This window comes from Gymnoscopelus microlampas (genome assembly GCF_963454915.1).
Source record: "Gymnoscopelus microlampas genome assembly, chromosome: 22".
NCBI lineage: Eukaryota > Metazoa > Chordata > Actinopteri > Myctophiformes > Myctophidae > Gymnoscopelus > Gymnoscopelus microlampas.
The window spans coordinates 7,670,326-7,686,580 of record NC_139959.1 but is presented as its reverse complement, the minus strand read 5'-3'; the positions used below and the strand labels follow the sequence as shown (position 1 = coordinate 7,686,580).

Genomic DNA, 16,255 nt, shown 5'->3' with positions numbered 1-16,255 from the left:
GGCATCCATTCATTATTCCTGGCTGGCCCTGGGAGAGGGAATGGGAGAGGACAAGAGTGGACGGAGCTCTGGTGTAATGAAGACTCAGTAGACCCAAACCAGACACACACGCGCGCGCACACACACACTTTCATTATGTATCACAGAGAGCAGGACATTAGTGCCACTGAAGACCTTTTGGCAGAGAAATGAAAGTGCAATGATTTGCTTCACACTCTATCCACTTAGCTGACCTTTTTTCATGTGACACCGTTGCACGGTCCAAATTGGGCTGATGTATGTGGAGAAGGATGCTGCTCTGATGCTGTGTAATGGATTCATGATTTGTTTGTGGTTTAGAAAGTTTGTACAATACCACCACACACTGCTAAATCCTGAGTGCTAACTCTGAAAGTGTAAAGATTAACCATAAGGGTCCATAAGGACCTTAAAGCCTCACTATGTAACTTTTGTATTAATGAATACAATTGAATTTTGTCCAATCTGTATGGTAGAGTATGTTAATACAATATAACTTATACAATTGGGGTGGTTGTATTTTGTCTCCCTGCTCTTCAATTGAGACATTTAGATCGTGTCAAAGGTCACCTACAATAGACACAGGATCATAATAATATGACAAATATCTAACATGGTGGACTTTAAATAAGCAGGTGTGATTGAAGGGGAGTTGTTATGTGAAATGTTCAAGGGATCAGGTTCATTAACAAATAGATGTTTTCCATTATAAAGTTATCAAATTGAAATAGGAAAATACATATCTCACTCTTTCTCTATATGAACAGTGTCAAAATACAGTGACGCTGAGTTCAAATAACACTTAGACTTACTGTACTTGTCTGTCTGTCTGTCTGTCTGTCTGTCTGTCTGTCTGTCTACATACATACCCTAGTTATTTTGCTGTCTTGCTACATAGCTACCTTTCTTTCTTTCAAATGTTGGTACTACTCAGTCTTTTACTCACAAACTTCCACCAACTGGACGGCTGTTCCTTGTCTTACCACTAGGTGTCCACAAGTGTCAGAATAATCAGGTCCAGACAAACAGGGAGGATAAATACTGTCATCTGGTGGCAACAAAAGCCATCACCATTGACTAGACAGAATCTTGGTAGCCACACAGCAAAATACATACCAATTGTTCATTTAAAGTTTCATGAACGTGGTATTTTTCTTTGTGGCTACCAAAACTGTAAAAATTGACCGGTAAGGGTCATGATTTACAATATCCTTGTTGTTTTAGTTACACGTCTCTTCTTCAATCTTTTTCTCATGGCAAGCTGCAACCTTGAACCTCTCATTCTGTCCTACAGTAGCTGACTGCACTCTTACAGGTCCACACTCCTATCCACACAAAACCTCTTCAGCTGATGTTTTTATGTCAAGCCACCTAATCAGCAAATGTCAAAATAAAAACAAACAAATAAACAAGTTGTTGAGACACAACTCACTCCCAGCCAGAATGACTGAACAGAGCATGTCAAAGCAGAGGTGTGTTGACAATGGCCAGGCAGTTTTACTACTATTCCTGTACAGCAGAAGGGACACCAGGCCCTTCACAGCCAGAGACCACATGGGCTCCTTTTAGGCAGAGAGACCTACAGAGGAGAGCACAAGCTGAAATGTAATATTGTGCCACCATGGTAAACCAAAGCACACATTGAATATAGTATGGGATTCATCACATGCTCCTCTGGCTAGATTCGTTTATTTTCCTGCCCTGGAGGGAGGGCAAGGAGGAAGGGAGGGAGAGAGAGAGAGAGAGAGAGAGAGAGAGAGAGGGAGAGAGAGAGAGAGAGAGAGAGAGAGAGAGAGATTCCTTTTGGCCAAGGGAGGTGTTCTAATGGAGTCCTTCAGTCCGCACTGGGTGGAAATGAAAGGAGCTTGAAGTCTGGCCAATTATTCTGCATGAGCAGAGGAGGAGATGCAAAGAGAGAGGAGGGAGAGTGGAGCGGCGTGTGGCGCTGGATCGCTGCCCTGCCGGTTGGGAGAGATAGATGGATAGATCGAGAAGAGACTCCCGGAAAGAGGGGCCAAATCAGGGTAGCCCACAACAAAAATTGGCCCCACTCCCAGAAATTTCCCTCAGTGCAAAAGGTTAACTGTCAGTCCCCTGCTAGGTATAAATAGAAGTCTGCTCTCCAGAAAGGCGTGTCAGGAAGAGGGGGTGGTAGACAGACCAGGGTGGGGTGTGCATGGGAGGGGGTAGTCATGATAGTGATCCCGGTGACAGGCAGGGGGGTATGTAGGCTTCAGAGACTGGGGGGAGGAGGAAGAGGTGACCAGAAATGTTACAATAGATATTCAGACAAAGGAGTGTCCCCCTCTGTTCATCTGAGCTCTGACAGCAGACACAACAAATGGCATCACCGCCACCACCCCGAGAAAGATCAGGTCAAATAGAGTTGCTAGTACCAGTGACATCCCGAATACTTGGAAGGCCATTGTTTTGCCGAATCTACTGAGACAAGTAATTAGGCCAACGTCTAGCTGTTCCCTGGGTCTAAATATCAAATGCGGAATGACATGCTTGATGCTCACTTTTGTGGGGGCTTGGGCATAATTGTATACACAGGTTTTTTTTGTATAATCGAAGACCTGTGTGCCCTAAAATGTTTTCTCTGGCTTGAATACTATAAACTCTAGTCTATTATTGTAGAGTAACACTACACCAATAAGGTAGTACAATCAGGCCAATAAAAGGCAATACAGATAACAAATATGGCCCTGCTGTTAGTATACAAAGCTGTTCTATCAGCAGTATCAAACCTACAAAGATATCTAGATCAACAGCCAGGACACGAACATTCGTATCAGTCCTTATTTTATTTTTTTCAGTTGAATCCAAGGTTGTAAAAATGATACACAGCTGAAATATCAGACACTCACATATTCTAAACATTGAAATAATCGGTGGCTCGCCACCTTAAAAATAAAGCTTCCTTTTTCCGTTTAGCACACCTGAATTTAATCATATCAAAACAGCATGGGGCAGCCAGTCCCATTGTGATCTGTCACAAAACACATCTTTAAAAAATAAATCAAATGTTTAAATAATGCAAACTACATGAGATTTTACAACAGTTTGACACATTTTATTTTCTCTCTCTGGTAAGAGGAGTCATTGTATAGACTCTAATAAGAAGGCAAGTAATCTCTGACAAACTCGTTGTTTCCAAAAACACTGATGTTATTGCTGTTTTTTTTTTAAAGTACCCACACTGCATATGATTACAACAAGTTATATATATATATATATATATATATATATATATATATATATATATATATATATATATATATATATATATATATATATATATTCTTTATATATATATTCTATATATATATATTCTTTTTAGCCACTGTCAGAAATAATAAATAATGAAGAAAAATCGCCCTAATGTATACTGTGATTGCACTTAATCCTCTAGACCCCCAAAACAGCTAACTAACATACTGTTGGTCTAGTATAGTAATACCTGTCTGATTACATAGGCAAGCCATTATACATATGTAATAATATAATTACGTTTGTACAAATGATAAAATGAAACTGGTATAGTGACAAAAGCACTACATACTATAATACAAAGGCAATCACAGATTGCAAGTTTTCAAGGCCAGAAGTAATAAAGTCTTGTTCTCTCCTTCAGTCAGCATATGTTCCCAAGCTATAGTGTCAGTTTGAAAATACCTTCAAAAAAGGTAAATCGTTTATAAACTCTGAATGGGGGAAAAGGTTCTCAAGGGGCACTGTGGGCTTTCAACAAAAGACAGTCCCAAGCGAATGCCTGGTCAAAAATGTAATCTCTTGGAAAGTGTTAAAAACAAACCAATGCTTGTTTGTTATTATCATAGTACATTCGCTCTAAATTTGTATTGCATTCTGGGTGTCTTCACCACACTGATACCAGGAATTATCCCCTAGCAGGCATGGGTTCAAAGTTAGACTTATGCTGTCATGTCTCTCTCTAGGGATCACCTGATTGGGAGCTGTTAATTAGCGATGATCCAATTCCAATCCATTAATATATTATATGTCTGACACTTCCGCCTTCCCAAATTAAAAAAATATTTTAATAGGACTTGACAGATGCAATATTTGTATTCACATTTAGCAGTGAAGCCCTGCCAATACTGATTGTAACTCCTGTATCCCTTTCCTCTCTCTATTCATTGTATCTATCAGAAGAAAAACAAATAGATAAACAAAAACAAAAAAAATCCTTCAGGGCGGACAATAATCTTGCCTAAGGAGAAATTAAATAAACTAAAATAATTAATTATAATTTATTTATTATTATTATTATTATATAGTATGCTGGTTGTTTTGTTTTTGGTTTGGGTCAAGGATAGGCTGGTTTCAGCCAGTAAAGAAATAAATACTTATTTTGGTTAGATTGGGAACATACAATACATCATCTGAGCCATAAAGATGACTGCTGAATACATTTCCATATGAGAGTGAAGACATTTTCACCACCACACGAAAAAAAAAAAAAAAATCCCTTTTGTGTTCATATCATATTTAGGCAAAACAAAATATTGTAGCACCACCACTTGCCACCATGTCTTTCTGCCGAGACAGAGACGCATCCACACAAAAGCGCGCACACCTGCACTCCCTTAACAGCAAGAAGCTAAATGGCTCACTTGTTCAATGTAAAAAGAAGAAAATAATAGCAATATTAAGAAACCAGGTGACTATTCGCACCAAAGAACTGGAGTGGCCAACATGTCCTCCCAACTCGTGTGAAAGAAGTCCTCCTATTGTTACTGTGGTATAGTACAAATGGGAGGGTTACTGTAGGTTGTTTGGCCACAAGGAGGTGCAGAAGACATGGCACATTAGGTCAGGGCATGGGGCATGTGTTCTCCCGACCTACACTTTATGAGAATAGGAAGAAAAAAAACTAAAAGTTAAAAACTATGAGTCCTTTTTTTTCTTCTTTTGTGTTCTTCTCGTACTCTCTGCAACTTTTACTTTCTTTCTTGTCTTGGCTCCACTTCTTTGCTTTCCTGTGTGTTCCACGCTGTCAGAACTGTCTTCAGTCATTGTGAGGTTTCTCAACAGCGCCCTGGGGGAAGACAGGGAGACACTGATGTTAATGACATGTCAATCACCATCAGTCAAATGGGGATGAAATAAAGTTACAGTCACTTACAAGGTTGAGAGTTGCAACAACAGAAAAGAGAGAGAGAGAGAGAGAAAGAGAAATTAATGTGGGACTTCAGTATAAAAGCTAGAAGTTCACTTGTATTATGCTAGCTAGGACTAAAGAAGACTTTGTGAGATGTCATTTGTCTGATGTCCTTTATACGGATATTTTTCTTTTTATATCATCTCATGACCATACTTTTTTCATCACGAAGGATTGGTTAATGACATTGGAGTGAATAGTTTTTCTGCTGTGTTTATGAAATGATAAGAAAGGGAAGTGGGGAAGTGTTTTCTTTCTGTTGCATTTTTCCAGAAATGAAACTTCCATATTCAGCATTTTATGCACTAAGGCAAACTGTATAGTGGGAACTTAGATGACATCAAAAGGTTGTGTTTCCAATAAAGTATATCAAAAAATAAAGGTTGTGTTTAAATGTACACCAAACTATTCAGCCACCGTTTTGTCACAAAATGTCACATTCTACCACATTTTCACTTAAGCCAGTACAATCATATCAGTTTATGCATTACATCCTGATAAAAAGTAATAGTAACTTTTGTCTGCATTGCTTTGTATTGTATTGTATCGTGTCTGCATGTCAACTGTTGACTAATATGGCAAAGTTGAATGAAATATCAGGTTCTTTCTATGCCCTCTCACACATGAAACAGTGGACACAGAGAGCGTGGAGAGAGAGAGAGAGAGAGAGAGAGAGAGAGAGAGAGAGAGAGAGAGAGAGAGAGAGAGAGAGAGAGAGAGAGAGAGAGAGAGAGAGAGAGAGAGAGAGAGAGAGAGAGAGAGAGAGAGAGAGAGAGAGAGAGAGAGAGAGAGAGAGAGAGAGAGAGAGAGAGAGAGAGAGCACAAGAACAAAAACAGTGAGTGAGAACTCGTGCCAACATTCCAAGCCCCATCACAAACAACAACAAGCATCAAATGACCCTCTGGTCAGTGGACTGGTGACTGGCTCATGTGTTCAGGGGGCCACGACTGTGACAAACAACGTCCCATAATCTGCTTTCACAGAGTCAAACAGAGGGACTGGCGGGACTCTTAAACCTAATTTATACCTCCAGACATACGCAAAATAACTGATTTTCCAAGCCAACAACGTGTTAACTTGAAAGTCAGTTGTAAGGCGCCGAGTGACACCGTTGTGCAACTCTTCAGAGAGAACGAGTTGAGCCTTCTATGATAGATGACAGATGATGCTTAATGAAGACATCAGCGTCTACTTGATGGGATAATTGTGAACTAAGGGGGCAAGTCAGAGAAGTTTAGACTCCCTCCTCTGTTGTGCCGATGAAATTAAAGCAACATTTGAGATGACAGGATACTGCACGTTGACACTTTCCTTCAGAATAGAGTGATGTCTTGAGTGAAAAGAAAATCACACCAACATAAAACTAGCTACATGGTATTTGCTGAAACTTCAACCCATTTACCACAGCATCATAACTTACAGATAACTTGTCAGTGCATATGTACAGTAAGTATAATTCTCCCTACAAATATGCAGAATCTTATTAACCACTTAAACCCTCTAAACAGACCTGAGTTGCAACTATATTTGGACAGCTTTTTTACCGTCTAAATCTCTTCGCCAAAAATAGCCGATCTAACTTCCAAGCCATATGTGAGCGTGTAGATGTTCTATTTTTGGCAAATGTTCCCCCCATAATAGGGCTGCTGTGCTATAGGGTTCAACTAGTTACGTAACATACGTAAATGGTGATAAGACTTTACCATGGCAAGCTGGCGTCCGATGTTTCCTACTGTAACGCCTCCTGAGAAGAATATACAAGGCAGCCAGGAACGTACATACAGAAAATCTGGAGATGTGTATCTGAAAAAGAGAGAAAAACCCCCCACAACCAATCACATTTAATTCACACTCCATTTCTCAATAGTCAAATTAACAGTAAAAGGGAAAAAAAGAACATCTTCAAATAAGACACATCTGTCAAAGGAAAAGCAATATCAGCACAATTTCATAACGCAGAGAGCGAGACCTTCATCTTGAAAAACAATATTTTGCACCCCCACCCCACTTCTGTATCGAGCTCATTTAGTCAACATGAGCTGTGGGGGTCTTTTGAACCCAGCGCTTTTCAAGCCCCCTATAACTGAGGCAGCAGTGCACGTCCTCCCAGCTGGGCGCTTTTGATCACATGGGAGTACGAGTAAAAAAGTATTTACTGTCAGTGTTTTATCAGTCAGTTCCCCTTTGATGAGGTCACATGGTGGGAAACACTGTAGTCTATACAAGCAATAGTCCAAAGGATTGGCGCGGTCAATTCACAAAACTTTAAGATTAATGGCAGGTGCAGATTCTTAAAACAGACATGATCAAAAAAGGATCAACCGCATTAAAGAAAATAGGTTTCAGGCTTCCTTTTCACCCATTAAGACCAGAGGCCGATTCTACAAATGCCTTCTAAATCCTAAAAGTTTTCTGAAAAACGTATGTTGCTATATCAGTGGTGCTCAGACTTTTTCATGTCAAGGACCCCCAAAATTATATGCATTTGGCCGCGGACCGCCCATCTCAAAAGATGTTGTTCCAGGGACCCCCAGAAGCAAAGATTTGAGTAAAAAAGGTTCGCTTTAAAAACAAATATCTACCTGTATATTCAAAGATTTGCACACATTTTCAGGATTTTTTTTAATATAGCAGATCTACAAGCTCATAGCACGGCTATGAGCTTGTATATAAAAAAATCCTTTTTCTGGAGAGAGATGGGGGGTGACGCGCAGCAAAGGTCATCGGAATCGGGAGTCAAACCCACGACCTGCTGAGGTGCCCAGACGGTTACGCCAACCGTCCGGGCCTTATATCTACTATTTTTGAATAGCCAACCAATGTGCTATAAAAATCTAAAATCACACAGATGCTTTCCCGGTTTGGTTTTAATGGGTTAATGCATCAGCATCAGTCACAAACACGCCTCAGCCCTTCTGGCCTTCGTCAGCATTAAGAAAAAAAAAAAAAACGTCTCACATAACATACCATTGCGTAGGTTCATACTCAAAGCTATGCGGATAAGACCAAATTGGCATTTAGTCAAATCCAAAGGCATTTTTCTACGGATCAAGCCTCAGACATAATGACGGAAAAGAGAAAGTACAGTACTGTTGCAGAACAGGTTTCATTTGTTCAAAAGTGAAACTTTGGCAGACTCTGTACCACTACTCTGATGTGGCCTTATCATATCGTTGCTGTCGGGCAGAAAAACCTCTTAACTCCAAATTTTTACTTTTCGTGTTTTTTCTTAAATAAACGCCCTACTTGATTATACTACAGCATCACACAAAAGCACCAAAAGTAACTTTTGTAAAGAAATGGGTAACCACATGCTTCGATGACCAAAAGTAGCAGGTCTACAAGCTGGAAACGCGGCGCGAAGCGACGCGTTTTGAGCTTGTCGATCTGCTGCTTTTGCCATTTTTGAATTTTAATCCTGAAAAGTAACCGTTCTGGACATATGAGGTTTGCACCCGACAGAGACGGTGTCCTGTCATATAAAAGACAATATTGCAGGTCTATTAAAAAATGCCTTGTTGACTTACTGGTACACGCCATTGTAGACCAGCAGCTGCGTGATGACTGTAGCTAAGAAGGCAGTGGTGATGCCGAGGCCAAAGCCACTTCTTGACCGGTCGAATGTCCACCAGAGGCCCAGCGACAGGGCTGCAAGTGTTAGCGAAAGCTGCACATTGTTGGCAAAGTCTAGTTTCTGTGGTATAAGGCAGTTAAGATGAATATCAAGAGAGAATGGCACCACGCAATTGGTTAAATCATCCTGCAAATATTAGTTCAATATGTAAACAAATTATATAACTTAAAGAAAATGTCACACAGGGACAATATTGCTGATTTGGCACACTATTTGAAGTCTTGAACTAGAAATGGAGAGTTAAAACAGATCTACTTCCCATGTGGGGTGAGAAATTAAAAAGGGACAATGTGTACAATAATTATTTATGTGTAAACATGAATCAATAGTCAAAAAGTTTGTCACCACTCACACAGGCACAAGCAGCAAAATGCAAGTGCGTGAGCCTGGTCCTCGAAACATACTGTGCGGCGTCAACATAACAACAACAATAGTGATACTAAAGGTAATAAAAATAAAGATAAGATAAGAAGGAGGGACATGAGGTTCCCTTTGTTTATAATGATCGACTTGGTGAAAGGATACAGCGCTGGCATGGTTGATACCAACGAAGACTGCGATGCATCTCATGACACTGGCCCACTCTCTCTTGAACTTGTGGGGCTCTCCCAAATGGCTGTCGATGCAGGGGTACAACAGGCCAATAACAGCTGCAAAAAAAGGAAAAACATTATATAACAATTTACATACATACATATACTGCATAACTATTAAGGTTATAAATGCATATAACAATTGAATACAAGAACGCTCGCCTGAGTCAAAACCGGCAACCTCGGAAATTGTCACCACCAGGTATTCCTAAACGTAACCTCAGTAAATTATGCCTAACCTTATTCCTTAGCATAGCCTCTGTAAAACTATGCCTAACTCAGCCTAAACTTATTCCTATCTCAGTAAAACCAATACAAGAAGAATACAAGAACCGTTCGGGTCGAGCGGTCCGTGAAAAATATGGGGGCGAGTGTGTTTTGGGGCGAGTCTTCCGGTTACATAACAGTTTACACAAACTTATCATAAACTAATAGCGCTGTGGAGAATTTGCTGAACGGACAATAATAATCATGATCATGATAATAAACGCTTATGAACGATCTCCCACTGCTCCAAATAGGATGTGTTAAATGCAGAGGACGAATGTGTCACGTAATGTGAAAATGTACTGTGACATAACAAATACCCCCTTTCTCAATGTTTTATTTATACAGGTCTATAAATACCTGTACCACAACACCTTGATAACGTGTGGAATGAAGAAATAACGAACGTGACAATCTGAACTATCCTGAATATTTGAATCATAATATCCTCTGCCAATGTATACAGGGGGAGGGGCAGAGTTAGGCAGTTGTGTAAAGTAACTAAGTACATTTACTCAAGTACTGTACTTAAGTATAATTTTGAGGTATTTTTTACTTAGTATTTCCAATTTTAAGTACTTTTACTTCTACTCCACTACATCTCAAGAGACAAATATTGTACTTTTACTCCACTACAATTATTTGAAAACTTTGGTTACTAGTTACTCTGTAGATTTGGATTATTATTACAAAACATGCATTAACCACTTCAGCCCAATACATTTGGCCATTTGAAAATAGCCGATCTTGCGACGCATTGTGAGCTTGTGGATCAGCTATTTTCAAAAGATTTGTATCCATTTTAGACATAATGAGTCTACTTTTGGTACTTTAAGTACATTTTCATACCAATACTTTTGTACTTTTACTCAAGTACATTTTTGAATTCCAGACTTTTACAAAGTATTTCTACATTGCAGTATTGATACTTTTAAACATGTGAGTAGCCCACTTCTTCCATCACTGATAATATCCTCTGCCAAAGTATAGGGGGGAGGGGTAGAGTTAGGTTAGACCTATATTATTTATCTCATAATAACTGACTTCCTTGTTTCCAAGCCAGGCGGCCACGAACGCCCCGCCCCCTCCAGCTCACCCGTTATGAAAGCAACCAATGGGGAGAGCCGCTTGCCTCTGACGTCACCGGACTGTCGCACAGGAAGCCAATAGAATGGCGAGGCAGCTCTCCCAGTATAGAGAGGTTAATAATAGGCTCCCCACTCTCAGTGTTGCCATGTCCGCTTATTGTAAGCGACTTTGGGCTTGTTTTTCTGTAACGTTGCTTGAAAATATTGGTTAGTTGCGGGTTGCGTTTTGTTGGGCTTGTTTCTTAAGTGTAGTTGCTTGTTTGACTTGTTTCTAAAGTGTAGTTGCTTATTTGGGCTTGTTTCTAAAGTGTAGTTGCTTATTTGGGCTTGTTAACTAAACTAATGTTAAACCAGACCAGTGCATGATGGTTCTCAAACATTTTCATGTCAAGGACCCCCAAATTAATATATATTTGTAGACCCAACCGTATGAAAATATTTTGTGCCAGAGACCCCCAATCCATACAAGATTTTGTGGATTTAATATTCCTACATTTTAACCTTTTCCCCAATATTTTTCTTTGAAAATAGCAGATCAGCTAAGCTCACACGCATCGCATCACGACGCGTTGTGAGCTTGTAGATCGACTATTTTCAAATAGCCAATGTGTATAGGTTTAAAGATGTCTCATGTGACCTAAGTTGCTTCTTTTGGGCTTGTTTTCTTAGACCCGGTTGCTTATTTCTCTCGCAAAACCTGGCAACACTGCTCCCCACTCTCCCACTAGGCCAGCAGACAAAACAGTATGCACAGGGTAGAACCGTTTACATAATGGATAATAACCATAACAAACCCTCAAATGTTTCACAATCCGAGTCATTATCATGTGACCGCGAAAAAACGACTCACCGGTCATGTTGTGATGTCTTTTATAATTATATGGCTCTGTGAATAAGTCATAGACCCCCCCCTCCATTGCATTCCATTGTCCAAAAAAACAACAACCTCCCACTCCAAAAAACTCAGACATACAGTCATGCACGATACACCCACCCACGACTAGTGTGATTTATTTATAGCACCGTAATAACGCTTCTTAAATCTTGATCAAAGGTCAAAAGATCATAACTAATAATGCTTCTTAATCTTGATCAAAAGGTCAAAGATCATAACTCAATTCAATTCAAAGGAGCTTCATTGGCATGAGAAAAGAAAACATACGTTTACATTGCCAAAGCCAGTGTCAAAATAATAACAAATATAATATATCATAAAATACATATAAAAATATTAAAAACATAATTTAAAAAAATCAATAAACTCACCGGCCCCTGTCCCGCAGCACGGTGGGATCCACCAGGCTGCCGAGAACAAAGTTGCCATCACCTCCTCGGGGAACAGCGTGACGTTCCTCTGGATCTGCAGCAGGTTGAGCACCAGCGCCAGCACCACGCCGACGGTGAACAGCACCAGGCCGCGGCGGATCAGGTGAGCCTTGGACCGCACGTCGTGCCTCAGGGAGCCGTAGGCCTGATGGAGCACCGACGTTATGATGGACATCATCTCCTGATCGGATCCTTTGGCTGCGAACCACTTCGGTCCTGACGATGAATTCGTGTTAGATTCCACTGATCTTCTTGATGCACAGCAAGAGCAACTCCAGCAGTGGTTCTCTAGTCTTGTTGGCATTTGGCACAGTTTGGGAGCTGGTGAGAACAAGGCAACCACAAGTCATTTAGTCATTTTTTAGTTATAGAATTACGGTAGCCTACTTCTACAAGACAAGAGCAACTCCAGCAGTGGTTCTCTAGTCTTGTTGGCAAACACAGTTTGGGAGCTGGCAATAAAACACCCAAACAACAGTCATTAAGTCATTTTTTTAGGTCTAGAATTAAGATACTATATGTTGTGCCAGAGACTCACATATACAAGCTTTTGTGGATTTGAAAACATTCCTACTGGCCTAAGTGCCCTAATATCAACGTTGCGATTACAGAAACACACATGGTGTTCAAGCATTCCTTTGGATTTGGGGTGTTGCATTAGCCTTGGATAGCCTATCATTGTCGATTTTGAAATTTCTATATCTAGAGATAGTAGAGATACGAAAGTAAAAGTCAGACTCGATTAAAAATACATCTATGATAGTCTTGATCCAAGGCTAGGTGTTGCATGTTAAACTGGCGATTGTAGACTATATTCATGACAATAAAAATAATCAAGAAGTCTAACTGTACAAACGTTATAAGTGATGTTAGGTTGTTATTATTATTTGTATAATCATTATTACATTACCTTGATATCCAGACGTCTCCACTGTCTGGCGCACTCCTCCACTCCTGTTCATCCGTGGTGGCTTTGCTTTGGAAACGATGAAGCTTTTCTGCTGTTACAACAACGAGAGAAAAGAGAAGTGCTTCTATTGTACGGTTGTTTGTTCACATCATCATCGTTATAGAGAGAGAAAAAAGGCTGCTATTCCATTCCAGAGCAGCAGACCTCATGCCAGACACGGAGCTTCCTCTGCAGAAAACAATCACAGCTGTGTCGGGTGAGGATCGTCGGCCAATGGGAGCGCGGCGGTTCGATATGACGTGACGCGCCACCCCACCGCCCCCTTGGTTTTGAGGACGCCGTCACACACAGTCTGAGCCTCACAGGGAGAGCCTGGTGCTGCATGCATATGCATGGGAGCTGATGTGCTACTCTGCCTGCCGATGGCAAGCCGTCCTAACATTTAATATCTAGACTGGATATGTATACTAGGCCTATAGATAATATCTATAATTTAGTTCTTCCTAGCCAAAACTAACGTTTCGGATATCCACAATGACATTCCTCCTATATCCACAACCGTCATTTCAGATATCCAAAAAGGTCATTCTTCCTAGGAGGAAAGCCTGCCCCTCTCAAACTTCAAAGTCAAAGTCAAAGACCCCCACAATTATATGTATTTGGCTGTGGTGCCCCCATCTCAAAAGTATTAATTGTTTTGTGCCAGGGACCTCCAAGAGAAGATTTGTGTTAAAAATGTTATATTTGTGTAAAAAAATATGCACACATTTTCACGATTTACAAAAATAGCAGATCTACAAGTTCATAGCGTGGCACGAAGTGACGCGCTATGAGCTTGTATATCTGCTATTTTTGAAAATACAAAGTATAAAATATGGTTAAAATGATTGTGATGCTGCTGTATTAACACATTTTCCAGGGGACCCCCTGGTACTCCCCCCAAGGACCCCTGGGGGTCTCCGGACACCACTTTGAGAACTAATGGTAAACATACAACACCAGTACAGTTAACAAACAGTGTTAGGCTACTTACAGTACAAACAGGATACGTTTTGTAAAGCAGTGGTTTTCAAACCTTTTCCCATCAAGGACCCCAAATGAATGTGTTTGGCCAAAGTCTTCATCTGAAAATGTGAAAAAGTTTTCACATTTGTATGAAGATTATAATGATTTAAATAGCAGATTTACAAGCTCACAACGTGTCGCATCGCGGTTAAACCGATTTTGATGCTATATTAACTGATTTAGCTGGGGAACCCCCTCAAGCACTTTGAGAACCACTGACTTACAGTATACAAACAAGACATGTTATGTAAAGGCATATGGTGTACCTGTATGCGCCAGTCTTGACCCCCAAAAATAAGGGAAAAAAACACAATCTCAAGCGTTCCCTCTGAAACTGTATCTAAATTATCTATAGCCTAAAATGAGAGTGCTGAAACTTTGCAAAGTCTTTTTTTAAAACAATCTATAAAACTTGGGCTTGGTTATTTTCCTAGGTAACTAAAGCTTCAGTATTCTAGGCTGCAGGGCCTCGTATAATTTGTGAGTGGCTGCAGTTTGTTGGCTGGGCTCCCTTATATAGGCCTAGGCATGTTTTCATAATGGGGTTAGTGGCACAGCTGCAGGTGATGCAGTTGTTGAACTGCCCCGGGAGGGGAGTTGCAATGCAGGGCCTGCGAAGCCCCTCACGTCACTTTGTGGAGATAATGGGAATGGAAAGGTTCAATGGCCGGATGTGTTCCAAGGACCAACAACAACATGGGGAAAAGTGTTTTGCAAGACCCTCTGTTTGTGACCCAGTGGGCTGGCTATCTCTCCACTACTACCGTGTGATAAGAGTTTTCTTTCGCCCAACGACAAAAACATGCAGTAAAAAGCACACATGAGCAACTCTAGATTCCGGTGCAATTCTGTCTGCACGTACAGCACACATGCCCGCCCCCTCAAAGACTCTGACCTCTAATGACATGGGTAGGGTTTTGTGCTGTTTTTCACTGTGAGCACTTTCACTTTCTCACGCATTTGCACTGATTGAATGGACACTTTTTTGATTGGCTCATTGATCATTATTATTTGTTTTATGACGTAATTTGTATTTTGTTTAATTATTGTATATATATAGATTAATTATATTATTTTGCCTTTTGTATTGCTTGTATTCTGTGTTCCTGTTTCTGAGGTGGAGAACTGGAGGTGCTGAGTGCCAACTGCCAAGTGACTGTCAGCTGCCGGTGGCAATTGATTGTCAAGTCTGTTGATCACTGGAGTCTGCCAGCTGCCCATGGAGAATTGGTTCCCTCCATGGATTGGCCAGCTCTGATGAACTCTGCTTGCATTGGCTGGGACTGGAGAACATTCACCATAGACTATAAAGCTCACTCAAGAAATGCTTGGTCTCTAGGGCTAAAACCACCAACCGTGACAATCTAAATCTAACTATAATCGCTTCAAGTGGCTCTTAAATTGAGAGAGTCTCAGAGTATAAATACCTTGGCATCTGGCTGGATGAAAAATTATCTTTTAAATATCATATCGAAAACCTTGTCACTAAACTAAGACAGAAAATTGGTTTTCTCTATAGGAATAAAGCGTGCTTTCCTGCATCCCGCAAAAAAACTATTATTGAAGCCACCTTCCTTTCTGTGTTAGACTATGGGGACATTATTTATAAGATTGCTGCCCCTTCAACTTTAAAACACCTCGACACAGTATACCACTCTGCCTTAAGGTGGGTAACTGGTGACAGTTATGGTACACATCACTGTACTCTTTATGAGAACGCAGGCTTATCCTCACTCTCTGTGAGGCGTGATAAGCACTGGTATCTGTTTATTTTTAAAGCTATCTCAGGAATGCTCCCCCCATATATTTGTAATATGTTGGATCAGAAGCCTAGTACCCACCAGACCCGTTCGAGTGACTTCCTGATGCTCAAGGTTCCATTTGTGAATTCAGAGCTAGGCAAGGCAGCATTCTCTGTTAGTGCACCATCTGCCTGGAATGAGCTTCAGAAGTCCCTAAAAATCAGACTACTGCCCTCATTGGGTCAATATAGAGCAATGGTTTCCAGCACCTTTGTACCAGGCTGTAACTGTTTTATTTAATGTTCCTGTTCTTTCGTTGAAATACTGAGTATTTCTATTCTCTGATTATTAATTAATTGATGTATGTAAATGTATTCATGTTGATTATGCTGATTATGTTGTATCTCGGCTACATTGAAAATGAGG

General features: G+C 40.5%; 1 protein-coding gene across 1 annotated transcript; it reads right to left on the bottom strand.

The window, feature by feature from the left end:
- Positions 1 to 3,349: 3,349 nt before the first annotated feature.
- Positions 3,350 to 13,347, bottom strand: insig1 (insulin induced gene 1). The gene is made up of 6 exons (XM_084048413.1): positions 13,023 to 13,347; positions 12,053 to 12,433; positions 9,364 to 9,488; positions 8,732 to 8,898; positions 6,908 to 7,007; positions 3,350 to 5,080 (listed from the first exon to the last, which is right to left on the bottom strand). The coding sequence occupies exons 1-6, from the start codon at positions 13,072 to 13,074 to the stop codon at positions 5,051 to 5,053; spliced, it is 855 nt and encodes a 284-aa protein (XP_083904539.1). The 5' UTR covers positions 13,075 to 13,347; the 3' UTR covers positions 3,350 to 5,050.
- Positions 13,348 to 16,255: the final 2,908 nt, after the last annotated feature.